The sequence below is a fragment of the Pleurodeles waltl genome, chromosome 6, assembly GCF_031143425.1.
Source record: "Pleurodeles waltl isolate 20211129_DDA chromosome 6, aPleWal1.hap1.20221129, whole genome shotgun sequence".
Lineage (NCBI taxonomy): Eukaryota > Metazoa > Chordata > Amphibia > Caudata > Salamandridae > Pleurodeles > Pleurodeles waltl.
This window is the reverse complement of record NC_090445.1, coordinates 1,094,526,179-1,094,549,619: the sequence shown is the minus strand read 5'-3', so window position 1 is coordinate 1,094,549,619 and position 23,441 is coordinate 1,094,526,179. Positions and strand designations below refer to the sequence as shown.

At 41.4% G+C, this 23,441-nt stretch overlaps 1 protein-coding gene across 1 annotated transcript in view; it reads right to left on the bottom strand.

Annotated features, from left to right (window-relative positions):
* Nucleotides 1-2,107: 2,107 nt before the first annotated feature.
* Nucleotides 2,108-23,441, bottom strand: part of LOC138300599 (L-threonine ammonia-lyase-like) — a 168,845-nt gene continuing 147,511 nt past the window's right edge. The window contains exons 11-12 of the mRNA XM_069240192.1: nucleotides 21,299-21,356; nucleotides 2,108-3,677 (exon numbers count right to left, since the gene is read on the bottom strand). Coding sequence (XP_069096293.1) covers nucleotides 3,579-3,677; nucleotides 21,299-21,356 — 157 coding nt within the window. The 3' untranslated portion in view covers nucleotides 2,108-3,578. The remainder of the gene's footprint in view (nucleotides 3,678-21,298; nucleotides 21,357-23,441) is intronic.

The following is a 23,441-nucleotide window of genomic DNA, read 5'->3' as shown; positions in this document are numbered from 1 at the left end:
AGGATAGCAGTCTAGAGCTGTCACGTTCTGTGGTATGTCAATATACCATACTTATTTAAGTCCTTACGTCTACCAGAAGCCCATTCACAATCAAACCTCAGGTATGCATTTTATGCCATCCATTCCATTTAACGGAGACTCAATAATTAACACAGACCAATGGTACCAATAGAGCTCACAACACGGTATCACATAGGTGTCACGTACACTCACACGGCAATCAAAATTACGCTGGCATGCAACGAAACACATCAGTATACAGCAAACAATAATCACAGAATCACAATACAATAGAGAAGATAAAAGTAATCAGAAAGTCGGGCACCTCCTGCCCGCTCCACTGTGAGTAGACAACCACCACTCATCAAATAGCTGGGCACCTCCTGCCTGCTCCACTGGGGTGGACAGCCACCACCCCTTCTGGCCAGATTACTCTTCCCCAGCCCCACCCGGTGGGGGACACCAGTGTCTTGCACCCCAACCCCTCCACTAGTGGCACAGTTACTCCGGCTATGACCAAAGACAGCGCTCTACAACACGCAGCCCCAACAGCTGGTGTTAACCACAAAGGACATCTGTACCGAATATGTAAAAACAAAGAAAGGAAACTATACTCTGAAAACAAAAGGTGGGAGGAAATGCTCCATTGAGAAGGAAACAATAATAATAATACAAAATTCCAGAATCCGACGAATGGCCACCAACGGAAAGTCCGGAGCAACCACTGGGGTGGGAGCAGAGCTATCGGCATGCCAATGAAGGCATAAAAGAAACATAGCTAGAAAGAATAGCTGGCTCAGAGGAACAGAAACCATCAATATCACAAGAACTCCAAACTCCATAAAGAAATGTATATGGTGCACAGCCTCCACCCCTTTTAAGGCAGTATACACAAAAACCAAGAAACGGGCACCAGAGAAATGCAAAACAAGAGGTGACTGAAGAAGTGACAGATACCCACCACAGCCCTGGCTCCCTGTTGGGGAGGGGCCTCTCCAAGTACTGCAGGAAAACCACAGGTGCAGGGGCCTCCCCAAACAGCTGGGAGCCAGGCAGGGGAGAACGTCAATCGAAACATGCATCCCTTCACCTAGATGTTAAAGCCTCCTTCAGAGCAAGAACAAAACTAGAGACCAGCCAGGCCTTAGAGTATAAAGAAAGACAATTTAATATGTGCACGGGAACTGATGGCTAAAGAGGCCAAGTCCAAGCAGTCTCAATTGCAGAAGACCAAAAAAATTTGAAAATATATTATCCAATCAGAACAACTAAGAGGTAATTTCTTCATCAAGTACATGGTGTGATGTTGATCAAGTGATGTATGGTGTTACACATATATTAGGCATCTATCCAATTACAGTAGAACAACATTTCATGATGGCAGAGTGATACAAGATGACCACAAGCGTGACCTGCACATTTCTCAGACAGTTGGGACTTTCCAAGGCATCACCAAACCAGCTTCTTCATAACCTTTCCTCAGACCTATGTGGACATTCAGATGTCTGTATGTTGCTGGGTGAATGAAGCAATGCATGTTGCGTGAGGTGTCTCTTTGAAGCAAGCCTTGCATTACAATCTGTCTGTCAGGTTTAATTTAGTAAAGGTCATCCAACCTTTTGCATATGTTTTTCAGGCCTGTTCAGCATTGAGTATCACGGGAGGAAGTCAGGCCTGAAGAAATAATAAAATGGATTCATTAGCCAGTTTCCACAGCAGCTCTGCGATGTACCTTTGGGCGTTCAGAAGCACGCCTCCCCGGGGCGACATGGCATCTGTTCACACTTCTCGAACTGGGACATCTTGCGGCCCATCAATTGAAAGTAGTATTTTGGGGTTGCGTGGAGGAGACACTGTAAAAACAGATACTCAGACCACAGCATCCAAACGTTTACATCGGGTGTCCAGTACTTTGTGAGTCACTGTCTGCATCTTCAAGGCAAAAGAACAGTTCTCTGTAGTTCCCTACAGGATTATGTCTAAGAAAGTCTACTTCAGCCTTCTCAGGATAACCTTGCTTCTGTAGATGGACCCTACACTTTGGCTCATGATCTTACGTCGCAGTTATTTTGCAATATAGTACAGTACAAGAAGAAGACAGAGTAGATCAATGGCTGCAGGAAAAATCCGCATTTATTATGTATTTATAAAATTAATTACATTACTATTAACTTCTTGGTACAGACAAAATTTACGACCGCACTTTCTACATACACAATTCTAGAAAGCAAACCACACATTTCATATTGCGAAAGATACTTCTGAACATAGGTTATGGGTTACAGGAGAACCAAAGTGATTTGGTTCGCATTATACATTCCTGATTTATCAACAAAAAGGAAAGATGTCTTGAGCAAACCAAAATAACAATTTATCTTGATTTAGAATGTACATTTCACAACCACGTCTATGTTGTGCCAAACAAAAGAGTTTTTTTGTAAGAGAACTTTAAAAAAGTAACCAACAATAGACAAGCTCATTTTTTTTTTTATCTAACCAGACTACATATTTCATTAATTTTTAGAAAGTAATCTATTGGATTATTTCATTGTGGACAAAATCAAGTGACAAAAATAAATTGTAATAACACGCCATGCTAAATCCTGTGCAATGAGTTTTTTCTGTATTCTTTGTTAATATGACTACATGTTATTCTTGTTTCTAAATGTGTTTGGTGTTTTATCACACTTCCTAATATTTATCATCTACAGCACACCCTATACCTACAGGAAATGGCTAAACATTAAAATGCTACAGATCAAACAAAAGAAAATCATGTAACTGGTAGTAGTTTAAAGTTGTGCTTTTTTTTGTTAAAGCAAACGCGATGTCACCTTTAAAATAAGTGCATCAGTCGTTCCTCACTTGGCATGCGTGGAGGAGACATTATTTTCATATTATATGTGCATATGTGTTGGAGTGAATAGCTTGGTGAATCGGACTTAAAGACCAATATTTAAAATTAGAAAAAGTAGCATGTTAGTGCTTCTGTTCCATCTAAATATAATACTCTGATGGCAAAAGTGATCCATGCTATTGAAACATCATCAAATAATTACATATATAAAATCAATAATAATTATTTGGTTATTCACCTGCTTTAAAGTCTTAATTCATTTAGAAGGTTCCCTTCCCACAGTTGCTTAAGTGGTGTTTTATGCAATTACATTGTTTTAAGTTCAGGAAAGGAGATGCTTGTTTAAACATGGCTTTTCAGGATGCCTATCATCAATTCCTGGTTGGAAGTCACATCGACACTTTCACTGATATTTCAGGAACTTGTCATCTGACCACCAGAAATAAAAACAGAGAGGTATCTCCCATTTTTATATGGTGTAGGATTTTAATATTAAATTGGAAACACAATGTTTGAGATTTACAAGAATACAGGAAACTTGAGAGCACACCATTCTAATACAACAAAACATGATATAAAAGATGCGGGAAGCCACATTTGAAATACAAAATGATGCAAGTCTTGCTCTTCATCAGGCAGCCACCTCTTCAAGTTATGCTATGTAGTTGTAAGATATTGACACCAGGAATTGACTAGAGCTTTCTTTGACACCCCAGTTCTTTCACCGCTCCCTCCACCGTAGCGTTGGATATCGTTCCGCAAGAGCACCCCTCACCTGGGATGTGTGGCTTCTGTCTCTCGACTCCACAGTGCAAGTCACCTGCCAGGAAAGAAGTAAAGGCATAGGTTTTAGGACCAACATGATGCTGATAAACATATCAATAGTGAAAGTTATTTGCAGCACGACAAGCAACGTGTTCAGCATTCATGCTACATCCAAATCTTACCACAAAGATTATTCTATAACCATGCACTCTTCCAGCCAAACTTAGAGGCCCGTGTGTTTGTAATGACTGCTAACTGTTGCATTGCTACAATGTCTCTATTGTACACTACACTACGTAACTTCTCGGTCAGATGCCTGTCAATCAGGCACAATGCTTTTTACATCTGAAATGTATTCTTTTTCTATGCTAGTTTGAAAGAAATCTGTTATTGTTTAGATTGCAAGATGCGTTTTATTGGTGAGAGGTGGTGGAAGCTTCTACTAGTTCCATTATGGAACACCCTTTATGCTGGTAAGTAGGGTTATACGACAGAAATTGCTATTTTTGTTGCTAGATTCCATTTGGGTGGGTGAGCAGAATGAAACGATTTCCTTTACTTTTCTCATCTGTTTTTATTTCAAGATTCGTTTGTGTGGGGGTTGAAAGAGACCTTGTTGCTGTTTACATCTGTATATGTGAGCAGAGTTGAAAGATACTTGTCCGTTATTAGAATTAGATTTATCCTTTGTGGGTGATCTGCGCTGTACAATACCAGCTACTGTTTTTATCCAGAGATCTCTTGGTTGGGAGAGGAAGATTGTACCATAGACCATATCATATCATGCCTCACCCGTTTCTGCTGCATTGCAAGTTTCCATAAGCAGAGTCAAAGATGCCAATTATTATTTTCAGGTGTCTATTTTGAGTATAATATGTTATTGTACTGCTAGATTAGGTGTATGTGCTTTTTTGGGTAGCAGATTTTGGATCAGGGGAGTCCTGTGCCTGGTTGTGTAATATCCTGGGTGAGATAACTTGTGCTTCAAGGATATGTCTTGATTGTTTTTTTTTATTCTAGAATTGCAGGTTTTCTTGGCTTCCACAGAAGGGAGATGTGTTGACTGTTGTATTTGTCTATGTTTGATGCCTCCCTTACTCAACTGCTGTTATGATGAGCAATGGCATGTCGTTTCTGAGATACCGTCACTTGGCCAGAAGATAAAGGCTAAACAGGATGCAGGAGGCTTCTAGTGGGCTTCACAGAATCTCTCCTAGATCTTTCAGTACACCTAATCTAATGGTTTCATTTAGTAGCAGAGTTCTGCTTGGTTTCTGTACCCATGGACTTTCTTTCTGATGACGTTTCTTCCTTGATTCTCTCAAAACAGTATGGTGTCCCCTGAGCTGATTAAGTGCTACTTAACACAAGTTTATACGTCACTATTCATAATTTGCTCTACTCTAAGTAGTAAAGCTTCAATGATCTTTCGTTCTATGCTGTCTATGATTGCAAGTTGTGCATTTTACCTTTTCCCCTATTCACTATTTTCAACACATTTTCTTCTGCATACTAAATCATGTCTGACACAATGTTCTATGTAAGCAAGGTGTTTCATTCAGTTCACTGCTGACTTGAATCGTGATTGCCTCAGGAGTATAGAATCGGTGCATGCTGGGAAGGCAATATGAAGATAGCTCACATTACACACCTGTTAAACAAGGTGTGACCCTCGCACAACCGTAATATCACTCTGCTTGTGCTTTTAATAGGCATAATTGCTAGGATGTGCTATCTTGGAAGGCATATATGAGTGCAACAGGACACTCTAGGTGCTATGGTAAATCTGGAGTTACTCCAATATCCATAAAAATGTGCTTTAATGATTCTGTGCAGAGGATGTGTATTTCTAATGCATGCAACAAAAAAGAAATAATTTATGTTCTACAGTGTATGCCAGTGATGCTGGAACAATTTTCAGAATGGTGGTGCTGTCACTAATGTTATATCACTACAGTAATAGGGATTGTGAAAGATCCAATTCTTACAAAGTGTAGCAAATGTTCTATGTCTATTCAGCAGGAGAGTGGTAAGGGTGCTGTATGTGCCTGGTGGTGCATTTTGGAGCACTGGTGAGATAGTGTATTGTCATTTTCCCGCACATTTTACCTTGAAATGGACACTAAATTTGAATAGACATACAGTGTCAGTTTTACTGGTAAAAAATATATAGCTCACAATTAATATATGTGGAAATTGGGTTCCAATTAATATTTATCATTTGCGCATCACAAAGTAAAGAGTCTTGATTTGTTTTGATCCTAAAAATCTTTGTTTTCATTACACGTCAGAATTACAAAAAAGTGCTTAATTTGTGCTTTCCTAAATGATGATATAATTTGGAATATGTGCTACAGGTAATTTCATGTTATTTAAATGTTGTGTGTGAAAACAAAACTGGCCTTCTACAGCCTTTCCTTCTGTTTGCCTTACCTTAGCAGGATTGTCCCACTTTAAAAAAATCCTCTCACTTTGGAGTAAGAGAACAAAAAGTACACTCCAGTTTCCGAATAAGCATCAATTTGTCTAAAGATATTGCCTGATATTTGATCTTTGCCTTGGAACTTGCAGCAAATGTGACAAGATACACATAAAATGTAGAGGCATCTTTATTGGTCAGTCTCCTTCTGAACTCCAGCACAATAGGCGTGCTGCAGAACCCCTAGCGCCCCTACTTCCAGCACTGATGTTGTGCGCTGTAAAAGATGTTCAACTCATATGTAATGTTTTCAGCATGAGTATTTGCACTTAATTCTGCTTGTGCAATTACAAATAGCATAAAAATAGAAGCACCATCTGGGGTCGTTTTTAGCAGTCCTAGCACTGAGGTATATGAGCTCATGTTGCATGGTGAATACAAAACAGAGTGCCAAGTACATATTTAGCACTGATGTAATGGTACTATAGTTGAGCTGTCTAGTGCCCCCAGCGGGAAGTGGTGCAAGGTTAGAAACTCAGAACTCAACAGACTATCCAATATCAATCAGTAAATCGAGATCCAGCCAGTGTTCTCAAAAAATTATGGAAAGGAAAGTAATTTACATTTAAAATTCAGAGGACCTCTCAAGTATTACAGCAGTGTCTGATCTATAAGTTACTGTGCATTTGGGTGAACAACCTTTGGTAACTTAATGTGCAAGTAAATCTTAATCCCTCTTGGAGGAATGCATCGGAACTGACCAAATGAACAAATTCCCTCACCTGCTTCACTGGAATAGCTAAAAAACTGCCACCTCAGTTGACAAAAACTTGTGATCCTGAAGAAAAAATATTATGTGAGTGTCTGTGTGAGATTGATCAACTGCTGCAGATAATCTAATCGCTCATTCTGATGTGTAGGATATTTGGATTCTATGTTCTACCACGCACACTTGTAACTTCATCATCCCCAGAATTTTTTGTGTTTTTCTCTGAATGTGAGCCTGCATCTTCCATCCTTATTCCTGGCCATTCTCCCCTCATGTTTTCAGTCCCTGTGCTGGTTTTAAGCATTTCCAGTCCTAACGGGTATTTCTAGAATTAGATCCGTTCCCCACTTTTACGTAGGGGCAATCAGGTGAGCTTACACTGCCTTTTCTCCAGCCGTGCTTATAATACAGAGAGAAGGAAGAAGATTCCACTGAGGCCTTTTTTGTGTAGTATTTTGCAATTTTGTGTTAACATATTTATGTTTTTCTTTAGAGCACCTACACAGAAAAAGAAAAACATGACAGTGAGAAGTACCTAATACTTACAAGCTTGGTTGCTGCCATGGTGAGCACAGTGTAGACATGGGACTTAATTAGGGGTGGGAGGTGAGCTCCGCTCCGCTGGTGGAGCTAACAGAGTTTTTGGCACTCCTTGCTCCGCTTGGAGCATGGAGTTTGGCAAAAAAACTCTGCTAGCACCTGCGGCGTGAAGCTGCTCACTGGCGGCCCAGCAAGCAGCTCTGGGTCCGGGGCCAGGAGGCAGAGAGCCAGCCAGGCAGCTGGCAACGAGGAAACCCTGGGAACGAGGACCCAGGTAAGTCCTTGTTTGTTTTCCTATGTGCACACTGGTGCACAAGAAAAGATCATCTGAAATGGCCCTGGCCTGAATTCAGGTCAGGGCAATAGGCAACGAAAGCTAGAAACTGCAGCTTTTGCTGCCTACGGCCCGGGCCTGAATTCCGACCAGGGCCGTAGGCAACGAAAGCTGCCATTTCAGGCCTCTTGTGCACCGACCTGCCCTATGTGCACTGACTGCACATGGAGCAGGCTGGTGCACAAGAGGCCTGAAATGGCAGCTTTTGCTGCCTCCAGCCCTGTCCTGAGTGAGCCCGAACTTGGAAGTGATAAGCAGGGTCGGGCTTATTCAGCGCCACTCCGCTGCTCACTGAACTCCGCCTCTGTGGATTTCCATGGACTTATTAACCAACCCACCCACCCCGCTGAGGCTGTTCCTTAATTTTAAATCCTAGACCTCCAGGGATCTTCTGCCTACTTTATTTTTTTTTAATTGGTGTTGTTTGGTCAGGTGAACCGGCGAGGAATTTAGGTTTCTGGCTGGAAAGTAGATGTATGCCAGTTTAACAAGGCAGTCAAGACCTTTCACCAGTATACTGTGTGCATGATGCAGAGTTTTAGACTTGATCTTGTTACGTGTTTGTAAGTGTAGGTCCTTTATAGCTACCTAGTTTTGCACTCTTTGTAGGCTGATGTGATTTGGAATGCAAATACTGTATGGTACTGTAACATCACGACATTGTAGAAACATATAACACTTTTGTGGGAATAACATACATATGTGTTGTTTGATTTCGTTTTTAGCTTTTACCCCAGAAAATATCGCCTGTTTGAGCTTCTGAAAAGAATCTGTTTGCAGCCCCAAATCTCCCTCACCGCTCCTCTGTGCATCCGGAACACATTTTGTTTTTCACTTGACCATGGCAAAGTGCTGCACCCCCAGCACTTCCCAAATGGGAAGCTTTTCTGTATTTATTTATTTTTAAGCATCACGTGTTTTTTTACAAAACAAGTGTTTCCCTTCTGGTAATGCAAACGCAGGGATGCGCTCTGCTGTTCCTTGTAAGTTCCTCTGCATGTAAATATTGGGAAGGGGTCTCAAATAACGACCTGCCTAACTCATATTTATTAGGCAGGTCGTTCTGTAACGCCCTACGACTGAACATTATACGATGTGACCTATTAATATATAGGTTGCATCGCAAAATCAGAGACAGGTCAGTATGCACTTTGACACCACTATTTACGTATTGTCTTTTAGTTCATTGGTTGCATTGTTTTGTAGAAAAACAACTCAACCTCCATTCTCTGCTTGTAGCATTTACAGCTTGGTCCTTGTATACCCGAGAAAAATCAATATGGAATCGCAGAATCGAATTAAATGACAAGTTACCACTGAATAACTGAACGCAACTTCCGTCCAAACTTAGGACGCAACACTCCATTTACCATTTCCAGTAACTGTACATCTCTCATCAGACCGCCGCCCTTTCCAGACATGACTGTTTCAGTTCTCTTCTGCCTCCTGTCCAAAGTCCAGTGCATTCAGGAGGGAGGCTGAGAGGTATGTTTCACAGTAGGTCTCAGGTTGCATTCGATTACTTTTACTTTCGCTTTTAAAATTGTAGGTGCTCAAAGATCCCAGCACACTGTTAACCAATAAGATAGGTCTGCCTAAATGTGGGGCATGGCATGGCAGCTATGCACAACTTGGAAGCAGCTCCAGTGCTTAATTTGTGATAGTGATAGCAGGTAGTGGGCGCGGTTTCTGGGGACCGGTACTAAGGGGCATATTTAATTCTGTTTGCGCTGGATTTTCGTCGTTTTTTTTACGCAAATCCGGTGCAAACTTAACTCCATATTAATACAAGTCTAGCGCCAAAATATTGGAGTTAAAGTCATTTTTTGCCTGCGAAAAACTACCTTGCGTCAATGAGATGCAAGGTAGACGCTCCTGGGCACAAAAATCACTCCAAGGCCCTAGCGCCTTATTTATCCTCCCATGCAAAAATCACGCATTGGAGGAGGAGGGCCTTAAATAATGACGCTAAGCCTTCTTACCGCCATTATTTAACACCTCGGTATGGGCAGGCTTTAGGGGACCTGTGTGCCTTTTTCCATGGTCAGAGACCATGGAAACAGCCCACAGGTGCTCTTCCCTGCCCCAAGGGACACACCCACCCACCCGCACCCACACCTGGAGGACACCTAAGGATGGGGGGACCCATCCCAGGTAAGTCCAGGTAAGTATTTTTAATTTATTTTCAAAGTGGCATGGGGGGCCTAACTATGACCCCCCCCTACATGGCACTGTGCCCAATGGCCATGGGCTGGGGGCATGACTCCTGTCTTAACTGAGATAGGAGTCATGTCCATGGGGTTTTAACATAAAAAAATGATGCTAGTCTGGGCAGAGGCACTTTTTTTCGCTCATCCTCTGGCGCTAAAACCCCTGTTCCCCCTACGCCTCCCGCACCCGGCTAGCATTCTTTCTATGACGGTAGCCGAACCTTACCACTGGCTAGCGTCATACCATAAATATAACGCCCGGCCAGCGTCTTGGTATGGCGCTAGCCGACTGTAAACTTTTTGACGATGAACTGCGTTCGCGCAGTTCAGCGTCATAAAGTATGAATATGGGCCTTATTTTTTGTAATCAGACTTTGAGCGGGAGAGAGGGGCAGAAAAGGGAGAAAAACAGGAAAACAATGGCAAGGACAGGTCTTTTGTAGTATTCCATGCACTACAGATTGCAAATGATTTTCTTGTTGAATTTATGTTGATTTAGTTTTCTAACTCCACTGAATCCTTTTATATGCCTCTATTTTTAGATCGAACTTACCCAACAATGTGAGTTCTCTGCTTGCAAATGATCCACTGTCCGTTTCTTCACCAGCATAAAAGTGTGTTCAAGTGCGCAAAATGTTCTGTAAAGTACTAATGGAAATTGCTCCTCGTATCCGACGAAATGTTGGGATTTGTCTGCTCTAACCAAGTGACATAGTGATCTGATTGTCTATTGTGCCTCTCACTGATATGCCTACAGAGCATGAAGTGCCATGCCAGCACAGGAGCTGCACCCTTCTCGCGCCACTGAAGCTACACTCACTGCGACTCTCTCCCGCCTTCTTCTTCCTAGAGCTCCGATCCCTAAAGCTTAACTCCACTCCCAACAACCCCCTATGCTCTATCTCCCTCCACTTGCCAACATAACTTGCCCCCAGGCATTAATACCTCTGTGCATGATATCTGCAAACCCACAGTCCTTTGCAAATTCACCCTCAAATTCTTGGGGTGTGAAAAACTGTGTGTCCTTTGAATCCACACCAACAACTTAAATCACTCCAATGTTGAATGTGTGTGTGATTTGGCAAAGCCACTGCTTCCGTCTTTAATTTGCTAACGCATTAAATCACATTTAGTACATTTACCACAATAATTGCCTGTGTTGCTGCTTGTTTAATCATAAGTGTGTATTAACATGCACCACAGGCAGACATACAGTGAAAAGAGCTATTAATGGGCTACAACCACGTTAGGATGTAAAAGTTGAACTTCTTTGAAACTGAAACTGTTACACTCACTCCTCTGGTAATCTCCAGAAAAAGAAAAATACTATCAGGACGTGCACTGAAGTAAACATTACCAAATGGAATACCTGGTATGATCATGATACCTTGGAACTTGACAACATGGGTTATCAGACCTAGAACTGGACCCCATCATGTCATGGAAATAAACGGCAAAACGTGTAACTACAAGTCTGACAATGCAATGGTAGACCATATAACAGGAATCTAAGAAACATGCCTGAAAGTTGTTAATGCTGTTTTGTTGAAGTCTGTAAAATATGTAACTCAGCCTGAATAATTTTCCCATCTCACCACCCTATTCAAATTAGTTAAGAGTAACACATAGGTTGAAATACCCCAAAAGACATCAGAAGCAATGTACATCCCATTGTATACACTTCGATAGCCGCTCATCTGTTTTACCTCTTCTGTAGGATGCATTATTATCTTGTGACGTGTTGAGGATTCAATGGTGAATTGACTTACCTTCTCTTCTCCACCCAATATTGAGTATCTTTATTTCTGCTGTGCTCTAGATTTGGTATATTTCATCATTTCTTCTCTTTCACACCTAACCACAGATATTTCAAGTTGTACACTGTCAGGGTTGAATGAAGTTTCCAGGATTCCATTTTTATTCCTCGCCTTGTAGCCATGTATTTAAAAAGGGTAAGGTAAAACCATGTAGAAAAGAACAGGAAAATGGAATAAACTTTTCCACCCCTTGAAATGAGAAGGATGAATGGAGTTATTTGCTTAATGTTTACTGCACTGATGATGGATAAAGTTGAATTACAAAGGAAATCCCTCTTTTTTCAGCAAGAAGTGCTAAAATCTCAGACGGATCCACTGATGAATTTCCACCATTATACTGTCACTTTGGTGGCAATAAGTCCACCGCTGCATTCTGCACTGTTTCACCCATTTCTAAATCGGGGGCTGGCCATGTAAGCTCCTCTGTTCTCCATTTCTTCATTGTGTATTGAGAAGCAATGACTTATTCACATCTGACAACTTGAGGTCTATGCTCACATCCGTTATTGTCTTCCTGGCTAAACTTATTCTTTCCTCTTCTCTAATGTCATTGCCCATTTTGCCATTTTAAGTCTTAATTGACACATCTCTGCTGGGTCCCACACCTTCACCTCTATAGAAACCACACAGCCAGTGTGGTAATCTCGACCTTGCTCGTTAAACACAATATTACTGACTTATAGTTCTGCTGGAACCTGTGTAAGACTCCAAGCAACTCAACATAAATCAATAAATCATAACCCTAAATGTGGAATTCTAAAAACTCCAAAAATAGGTGTTGAAGGGCTACGTTGTACAGGTGATCATCAAAAGTGAGCCAAGTGGTAGCTTTAGTTTCTAGGAAAGCTTTGAGGCTCCTATTTCTATGGCATCTAAGAAGATAAATTTAAAACCCTGGTGCTGTGGCGAGAATACACTGCTCTCAACATCTGCCAATGAAGGGAGGGCCCTCAGCTGGGATTATTTGTCTAATAGTTTCGGTCTTGGGCCTCCGGTGAAAATGCTGCTATGAACTCTGCACAGTTGGATCAGGAGTTATGTATAGGATCAGAATAAAAGTTTAATTCCCATGTTCTAAAGACGTTTAATCTTCTTCCGTTGCAGTACCATGAAAGATTGGGCTTGTCCCTGACAAGTCCTTCATTTTTGATGCCAAAGTTTCTCTTAAATGGCCGGAAGTCTACATACCTAGTCTTTAACTGTTCAGGTTCTGGTATACTTTAAATTGATTGCATACTTGGCACATTTTACTGATCTGCAACGACCTAGGAATGAAATCACCTAAGCTGGAAAGGCCTGTTTACGAGTTGGACGGTACAAGGGTACTGAAATTACAGGGGGCGAAGTCCCCCACTCCTGGAGATAATTGCAGCCATGCACACCATGCAATTACAAGGTTTTTTTTTTTTTAAATTGGGAATAACTATGCAACCTTGCAATACTGGTTCCTCTTCTGATGGCCATTCTCGATTCTGGGGATGTTTCTGGCCCCATGTGCTCTTCGAGGGTGTTCAGTTCAATTCAAAGGAGCTGCCTACCGCTGGGAGATGTTGCACCGAAACCCTTTCATGCAACCTAGCATGTGGAGCTTTACAAGACTCATCACTAGGCCCAGTACTGTTCAGGTTCAAATGTTTTTATTGAGATTTTATAGAAAAAATGTTTACTGAAAATTCTGCCCTGGTTCCCACATGAACTGGTTTGACAAACACCCCCCCAACCCCGGTATAAACACACAAGTAGCCTCAGCCATCCCACACAGGCATGTCAAACGCCTCAGTGGGGCCAGGAGTAAAACTTTTGCAGGGCTTTTCTTGTATTTCTGAACCAAGAATAACTGGCAATTAGGAATACCTAACCTAGCAAAAGTGAAAATAGAGTATTTCACGACATCTGGTGGTGATGCCTCATAAGCCTCATAAAGGAGGTTAGTAACAAGTAAGGCCTTCTGCTATAGTATTAAAACGTGCTGTAAAATGAGAGTAGTCTGGGGGAAAAAGCCCCATCTGCCACCTCCTTGTGACATCCCAGCCCTACCCTAAATTTTCCTCCCCTACTGTGCCACAACACGTATACCGCTGCGTGGTTGAATATACTTGTATTTTTCTTGAAGGATGAGCACTGGGCTGAACATTCAAGTAACTGTAGTTGTTGATTGTTGCGCTCTGAGGACATGCACTCCATCAATACCACCCTGAGAAGCCTGTAACTTCTTGTCCTCCCTAACTTGTGGGAAGGTTTGTACTTGGCCAGTTTGCAGAGCCACAGTAGGATATACCCCAGGGCATCGGTTGCAACCAATCTCAACCTCCAACCTTTGTGCATAGTAGCTCTGTCTGTCCTGTGTTTCACCCACCCCCCTGAACCGAGCCTGACAGGCTCTCAGTACAACCTGCACTTCACGGGTTCGAATCCCTGCAGGTTTAGCCCATCCATTCTTCCTTCCATTGTCAAATAACTGAGTGATGTCAGATTGTACACTGCTCTTGGGTGGTTGTTGCAAACATGAATCTTCACAACTATGTCCTCCTGGCTATAGTGTGGGCCAAGCAAGAGAGAGGCGCACTTGCTGGATGAAAGGAGAGTGTACCTCACTACCAAAGATAATGTCCGTACAAAATATGAACTTGCTCAAAGAAATAAACAGACACCTACAAAGAAAGAGAACACCAGGCTTGGGACACTTGTGAAACAAAACAACAGAATTAGCTTAATAGGATTATAAAAAAAGATAACACGCTTTCAACAAGACACCCTACATTGTGTAGTTTACTGCCCACATAAACAACCACTCTACTGCCCCTCATAGGGGCAGTAAGCACTACATAAATGTTGCAATACAATATGAAACCTTCAAATGTGTACATTATGTAGGTAGCAAGCAAACAACATTGATCCCTGCCCAAGGAAGTAAGCAATAATACTGAGCGGGGGCACCATAAGGGTTGATGATGGCTGGTCAGACAAATGTCAATGAGGAATAGTTCAAGGAGTGGCTGGGCAGCAGGTGACAGTCCCAAAAAGTAAGACGAGATAGAAATAAGGGTTCCTCTTCCAGTGGCAGATAAAAGCACAGACCAACAGCCTTACCTGTCTATTAGGTGGCAGAATCCGGCCTCTGCTGAAGTGGTACATGGTTAGCAAGTGTGGATAGCACAAGATAAGTTGAAGAATAGTTAGCCTCTAGCTTCCACATTTAGGTGTGCATGGGGTAAAATGAAAGCATTGCCTGCAGGATCCCTTTTCTCCCGAGGCACTCTTGAGGGATCTAGGATGTTGCACATGGTGCAGCCTATCCATGTTTAAAGGCATATCCGTTAAATTATTCACTTCATGGCTATAGGCACAAAACAGAAAAAAATCTCTGCATTAGCGTCATCATATAAACTCCTCTTCCCACGATGCTGCCCAATAGGAACAGCCAGCCGAGCGAAAGGCAAGGTTCAGTGAGAGTCTGAGCACTACACACAGCTTCCTTCCAAAAGATTTTAGTGAAGTCAGCAGACCACTTGACTCGGGGGAGTGGTGACCCCCCTTTGTTCTGGATCATTAGACTTCCTACCCTCAGAAACCAATCCTGACCAATAGCTGGTTCTTCTTCTCTATCCATGTACAGCTCCAGGTAAGGCCTAGAACATCTTGGGCCATGCAGTAAGGCAGAACCTTTCCTAGAACTCTATACTATCGCGTCAGCTCTGCTGCAGACCTGGTGGCCTCTGATGATTGGAGCCACCATGAACCCTTCTCCAGCATAGAGTTTTATGACAGACCATCCATTTGGATAGATACAGTACACCGATACTGAAGATAAGGCAGTCCACGTATAGGCCCATCAGATTACCTTGTATGAGGCCATCTTTACAACACATTTAATACTGGTAAGTTACAGTGGCTTGATGCTGCATACAGACGGTAGGAAATGCTATGTTACTAAAGGACCATGCTATCTCCCTATATTTGTTCTTTTTTCTGCTTCTTGATCAGAGATGTCGGTCTTCTAATGTTCACAAAACGAGATAGGTTGAAAACTTATATTAATCTTCCATACAGGTAGGGGTTGTATGCATCTTCTCTTGTTTTCTTTACGGTCAATATGTCACTACACACAGGCGAATAGGTTTTGACTCAGTCCAAAAAGTGATAGTAAACTTGCATTGATGGAATAGGTTCTCTCAGGATGAAAATACATGAAACCCTAATGCCTTTCAGCTCTTTGTAGGCAGCTTTGTTGAGGCATTGCTCGTGTCCTTATGTCTATATTATAAAGAGCCCCTGCGGCATAGTAAACTATGAGACGCATATTTGCACATTAATCTGGCCACCCCATACGTTCATGAGAAATGTATGCTTGACCGCATGCTTTTGGTCATGCCTTTGAGGGTTGGGCAGCACTGACTTTCTTCTTATCTGGCTCTGATGATCAGTCACCTATCTGTCGTCCGATTCTGCTCAAGTTCACCCACCAAATATGTGAAATTACTAGCAGAACCAATTCACAGGTAATTCCTCATTTGTAAGGGAAACCTCAAGATTATTCCTACTTTCCCTGAAGACGCTACCCTCCAAAGTTAGCAGTACCTGGGCATTGGTTACTCCAGCTGGGGCAGCTTAAAGGTCCCAAACCTGGAGACCTTCTTAAGAGGCCCACTATCTAAAAATGGCTCGATTTCCCCACCACACCCTCTACATATCCACCATGGCATTTGATTCAGCCCTTCAGTTGGGCTTTTTCAATTAAAATAAATTAAAATAAAAAGGATTAAAATATACTGTTAAATTCATAGTCAATAATACACGACCGCTTACCCCAAGTACCATGTCTTAAAACTTAATTTATGGCTAAATTTATCATTAAGTTCTGTTAAGGTTTATATTGATGTTTCATTTAGCAGTTAGGTGTCAAAGCCAATCAAATGTCCCCAAAGTGACTGTAATGCTTAATAGCGAAAATGAAAAAATTCTAGGGCCACTAGACTATAAGCTTCTGCGGCGGCTTCCACCTAACTTTGGTCTTACTGCACTCACCGTATAATCTAATCTACCGTCTGGTGCAAAAATGTTGTCCATGCATTAAATGGATCTGGAAATGTATGTGTCCATATGTGATCGAGCTCAGTGTCACACTATTTGGTAACAGGTCACCTTTGAATTGCTGATTGTTGTTGTCTGGGGTTTGAGCAGGTACTAATAAGGTGAATCCTTTGCACAGACGGTAGGAATATGTGTTACAATGACAAACCAGCGAGATAATACTGCCACAGAATGGGCCACATTATATCACATAATTTGAATCCAACACTAGGGCATAATTGGGTCCTCCTTTGCTGAATAATTAAAGAGGCCTTGGTTATTTCTGATATGTTGACGCAATATGCGTAATAAAGACATAATAACAAGCTGCAGTAGCCTTTTAAGCTGATCGCCTTTCCAGAGGTGATTTGCATGCGGGGAAAGCAGGCCTGGCCTCTGGGATTTAGGGCCATTCTACTGGGCTAAAGAGCACTATTGGGCTGAGCGCGCGCTCCTGCCAGCACAACAGATGGAAAATACACAATGTGTTCTGGAAGGAACGCCCTGAGCTACAGTGAAGCCTGAATATATAGTGCAATAATTCTGTGTTTAAAGCCTGCACCGCTCCTAGGATGCGGTGTTTTGATGGCAAGGTTGAACAGGGTTCCTTTTATCCCTGTTCTGCGTCTGCTTTAGAGACCACACAGGCTGGAATGAGGGGGCTGGAGCATGAGCTGGTGCCAAAATGTATTGGAAAGTTAGCATAACCTGCCAAGTGACCGCAATAAAAGGGAGAGATTTGAAACCACGCCTGGTTCGCACAACCACTCCCGAGAAAAGAGATGGATTGTCTCTGTTCCGCTTCGGCGTCAGAGGGACAATGGGCCAACTTTTTAAGTAAAAGGCCCACAAAGGTAATTTTTTGTAAGAGTTTTTTATGGAGTCTCGTCTATATGTTTTTAAAACTAAAAAAGGAATTTCATAGAAATGAAATTAGAAACCACGTTTACTGCTGGTGAGTATATCATTTGAGTCTTCGTCGAGCATTGAGTACAGACCATTTAGTTAACTACAGGCATTTCACTAATTCAAACTTTCTAACTTTTGCTAAGTCTATGAAGAATGTACAACCGGTGTGTCAAGGGATATATTGTAACATCAACCGTGGTAAGCAAAAAACCATCAATAGCAGCTGGGAACTACAAATTCGGCTTTTTTTCTGAGGGGAGCATCATGCAACATGTAAGTTCAAAACATTAAGGCCCCGATTTTGAGTTGCGCATTATCTGGCCCGTAGTAAAATCACCTGCAATGTAATCCTTACTGCTTGGTATAACTGCCCTAGTACCATGCAGTCACGAGTAAGACCCTTAAAATGTGGACTTACACGAGGGACTGATTTATCGGGTCTTAAATTAAAACCACACAGAATCTCCTATTCAAGGGGTTTTACTGCATACATTTACCACCTGCTCAGAAAAGACAAAAAAACACAAAATGCAGAATGAGGCTTGGTTGCTGCTCCAACCAAAGCCTAATGCAATATCCGTGGCCGGAATAACTGAGTGGAAAAATCATAATGGTTTATCCAGCAAAACTGGGGGAGGTAAAACCAAACATTTAATAATTGGCTGAAACAAATTAACAAGTAAAAGCATGTACTACTTTCTCTCTGCCTAAGTCTTAATAAGGGCCTAAGTGTACATCTCCAGAGGACATCACAGACCAATGCCCCTCCTCAAAAAGTCTTAACTAAAGACAAACAACAATCACAAACAATCAAAAGTGTTCCTTAGTTACACATTGTTGGGCATATTTACAAACATGGTTGCATTGCTTTTGCACCACGCAATGTGGTTCAAGAGTGACGCAAGCCCAAAATGAGATTCATGAGGCCAGGCAAGGCCACCTTGCAAGGCCCTGAGTGGGTTCATAAATCTTGAGCAAAGCAACACAGCGTAAATTGCTGCATTGCCATAATCTGCACCAGGGAGTTGTTTGTTCCATGGGTGTTGCGTGGCTGTCCCCTCGCAACATCCATGGATTTTGTCACATTTCCTGATTTACCTGAAGTGGTAGACCTAGGAATGTGCCAAAAGCCTACACTTCCCTAGTTGAGGCGTAAGAAAGAGAAATATTATTTCTTGTTTTTTCGCTTTCTATGTGTGCTGCATTCTGCAGCACACACAGAAAGAGAAAAACAGTTCAGGAGACTGTGTTTGTGCAGGAAGGTACCCCTTCCTGCACAAAAACAATCCTACATTCAACGAGGCACTCTTGCACCATGATGCAAGGATGATTACATTGGTGCTAGGCAGCCCACTGCGCACTAGCACTGGGGAAAGGACAGGAATGCGAAGTACTGGGATAAATACGGCTCATTGCTTCCCTTTCCATGTGGTGCAGCACAGTGCAGCCAGGTGACTTTCTGTGCAGTGCCACTTGGCCATAAAAGTGGCCCAGTATACATTCAAATGTTTTTAGTTGAATGTATACTTCATGAATGTTACTGTTTTGATATTACATTTTCAGTCCCATGTTGATACAGAAGCTCAGGGTAGCTTAGTGTTTACCTCCTCAATCTGTACTCTGTAGTGGAGACTGTAGCTTGAGGGAAGGGTGAGTACATTGCATGTCATGTAGATGAATTAATTCGTGATCTGACCTCACGTTTTAACATCAAATACATACGTCTGCACACATCGCAGAAGTACTCTGGATTGGTTGCAACACTAGTCTCACGTCAGCAACCAAACATACGAAGCTGTAACATCATCCAACTTGAAATGGACCAAATGCCAGAAGGAAAAGTCAACGGACCTAAACAGAGAAGCGCTGTAGTGGTACAAAAAGGTGGCTAGGGTATTTACACATTTTCATCTGCTCAATGTAACAAGAATTGGTACAAACTAAATTAGCACTGAGGCAAATATGGTTAAAATGGGTTCATTTCATACTATTTTTTAGTGTTTCCCTATTCAGAAATCGTAATTAAAGTATTTCCTTCAATTTTAAAGCGTGTAACGCTCCACGAAGTTTGGGACCAAATTGGTTTGCTTCTTTTTGATCAGACAAGAAGCAGAAATAGTATGAATAATTTTTCCTAACCAAGATTATCCTTGAACTAGGGTTTCTAAATCTCTGCAAAACACCACAAATATTTTATAAGAAAAACGTGCATGATAAATATTAGCAATAGTTTGATGGTTACTCTATTATTTCCTAGTGCTAAAATGTTTCTTTGATGTGGATGAGAGCAAAATATATTAAAACTAAAACTTCTTCGTACAAGAAGGTCCATATCAGTGGTGGAGACTCCTGTCCATACTCATTAATAAAGGTGGCCTTTAGCTTGAAACCATCACCACTCAGTTTACTAATGCTTCTACGGGGAAGACACTACAAGGATTCTATTCATTCGTGCATATCTCTTCCCGATGGACTGTCTTGAAACTTGAACTTCACAAATACATCACTTTTGGTGAAATAATGTCTGGAAACGTGGACTTCACAAATTCTATGAAATTGTAATAAACCTTTTGTAACTTAATGAACTTTACAAAGTTGGCAACTTTTTTGATATAGACAATGCTTGTCAAAAATTCTACAAAAAATCAGTGTTGCAGAAAACAAAATCTGGAAACCTACTTTTTCAGGAGAATTCTTGTTCGAAACCTGTGATTATGAGGAACAACTATTTGCAGGAAAGTTCACCTACTTGTGAAGTTTCATTTTTGGGACCAACTTTACAACTTTGATAGGTTTCAAGCTCTGGGTCTGATTGAAAATTTGACAGACACATTTCTCCATCACAAATGAGATTGATATCCTTTCTGCATTATTTCAATTGTTTTATATCCTAATGCACTTGTAATAAGGTGGACAGGGCATCCTCCAAGTTTGTGGTGAAGTACTCACCCACCAACCTGCAAATCAGGTCCTCTGTCTCCTTTGCAAATCTTTGCTGAAAAAATGATATTTATGTTACCATTTTGCAAACCCCTAGAAGACATGACCTATAAATTTAAGTTTATTGAGAATGGGAATATTTTAGGAGCCTGTGAGTGGGATTTCACTCCATCGGGGGTGTGGATTCCATGTTTCTTCATGTGCATGACGAACGTCTGGCCTTTCTGGACTGGGGGATTGGTATACCACTTGGTCTACCAGGCGGTTCAGCTGCCATTGCCACAATAAACCAGACAAGATCAACACTAAAGCACATATAAAAGAACATTCTATTGTGGCATCTACATAAATGTAGTCATAAAAATGGTTCCCATTGAAATCAGGATCTTCGTGACTGAAACTAACCAGGCTAAAATGTTGTTTGTGCAGCACTATCTATTAGGAAATGCTCAATTCTTCAAAAAGACCAGTTGTGTTTGACTGTTAATACTAGTAATGCACTCAGAATGAGGAGCTGTCATTTAGATCTATACATAGGGAATGGGGATTATATAAGCACAAAAACGAAAAACAGGTTGAGTGCAGAGCAGTAATTCAATTTTGGTCCTTCGCTCTTCAAAACTGGTAGGAAGCAAATTAATTCTAACTGGGTGGGAACATGTACTTACCTCAATCATGAACAAGTCACAGGTTGCAAACACGCGTTCTTGTGTGACAGCCAACACCCTGAAAGAGAGAAGGACAAACATGAAGTGCAAAAGAAATCCTTCCACAAACCCCCACTGGATATCTACAACATTATAGTATAGGATGTAAAAAAAGACATTACCCAGGCAGATTTGTTTGTGTATTCTTAGGCAACAGGGTAGTAGTCTATTCCTATGAGGCAAGATGAATGCTGGAGGTCAGGGCGGCCTTCTACACATCCATTTTGTGGGACATAGTGAATGTTTTGTGGGGCTCAGTGCTCTTCATGTGGACGCGGGAGATGGCACCTTCCAAACCAGGTAATGAACTGGTCACATAAACATGCACTTGATTTACTGAAGATGATTGCTGCAGTTGCTGGGTGTGTACATACTATATTTTATATTGCGTGCATAGTTTATGTATGGTGTAAAATGGTTTGCATAAACTGTAGCAATACTTTGGTATTAGATATATTACTGTGGTAACTATACAATAGGGGTCTCTAGGTTTGAAAGTATTTGTTGCATTGCATACAGTGGGGCGATGGTGGTGTTGTCATATTAGAATTGTGGGTAATGGGACCTGGGATTTGTTTTTGCAGTACATGAAGTATCTCTACCACCTCTTCAGTGAAAGAAAATCGTTTAGAGGAGCCTTTGTAACTATTTCTTTCAACAGGTAAACATCCACAGATTACATGAAAAAAATACACCTACTACGTTCCTTAAAACCCTGCATGAAAAATTGAACCACCAATGAAACTTTTACTTTCTTTTTGTCTCCCTTGTTTATTTTGAATGCATCTCGGCTTCCCTTCGGCATGTACGTTACTTTAAATATCACGCTTTTTTGCCTTGAGCTCCTATTCTTCTTTAAAAACCGATAACCAGTTGCTTCTCATGTAGCCCTCTCTAACGATCATGCCTAAGTCACCAATTACTATAAGGAAACTGGAGTAAATGCATGGAATGGTTTTCTTAGCATGCAAGAATAACTACAATAAAAAATGGACTGACTACTAACTTTGGGGTCATGGGTAGCCTGCTACTCACCGTAAAGTGCTTAAGTGCCTCATTGGTGGTGCTAAGCGCTATATAAATACAATTTCAATTCAATTCCATTCATTTCTCTGTTACAACATCCAGTCCCCAAAATTCTTCTCTTCTGACTGTCCTTATCTTGAAGATTTAGAGTTTTACTGCTACTATCAAAGCTATACAAACCCTGGTGTTTCTTTTTTGGGAGAATTTTTATTCTGTAGCTATTAAAAAGTTTAATTATTGCGGTGCTGGTATGAAGATGAATTCTTTATGTTTTAAGTTCTAACTTTATGTTACAGTCTGTAACAGGTTTTTATGGGTCAGCAGATGCAATAAATGGTCTAAAATAGATTAGTTACCACCAGTTTGAAAGAATGTGGTAATAACATGTTCCACACTCTTTTTTATAATCTTTTAGTTTGTCAATTAAAAGTCATCTCAACCCATAGCATAGGGAACTTGAAATGGAGTTAACTTACCAGAGGTTCTAGTATGCTCTGAAACTCATCTGGGATACCGCGCAACATACCTTTAAAGCATTGGTAAAGCCAATAGATCTCAAAGACGAGAACTCTTGGCTTTGCCAACCCTTGCACCCTAGAGGCTGGGTGATAGAAACTCACCTCGAGGCTGTGATTGGTACCTAAGAAAACAATCAACCACTATTTTCCAAATGAAGCTCACTGTCAGCGGACCAGAGCGAAAGAGAAAAGGGACAATCTCTGTTTGGTAGGGTGCTGATCTCATAACACATCCTCACTTATCAGTGCTTCAAATTCCATAGACCACATGATAGGGACACAACACAGAGAAAACCATTAGAAATGTAATGGACATAATTTAAGGACAATTTGCAATAGCACCTTTTCTCTTTTAACCCCTCCCCCACTTTGACTGTCTCAATAGTTCCTTACAATTCTTGAGCTTTGAGTTGCTGGGAAGCATCTCAAATAAAAGGTAAACAGGATGATCAGAGTTAATTGTACCTTTTGTAGTACTCAGCCCTTTTACCAACCGTAGCCTCCCAACAGCATTTAGGGAGCTGTTGAGTTTCTGAGGGTAGAATTGGTCCAAACTTCTC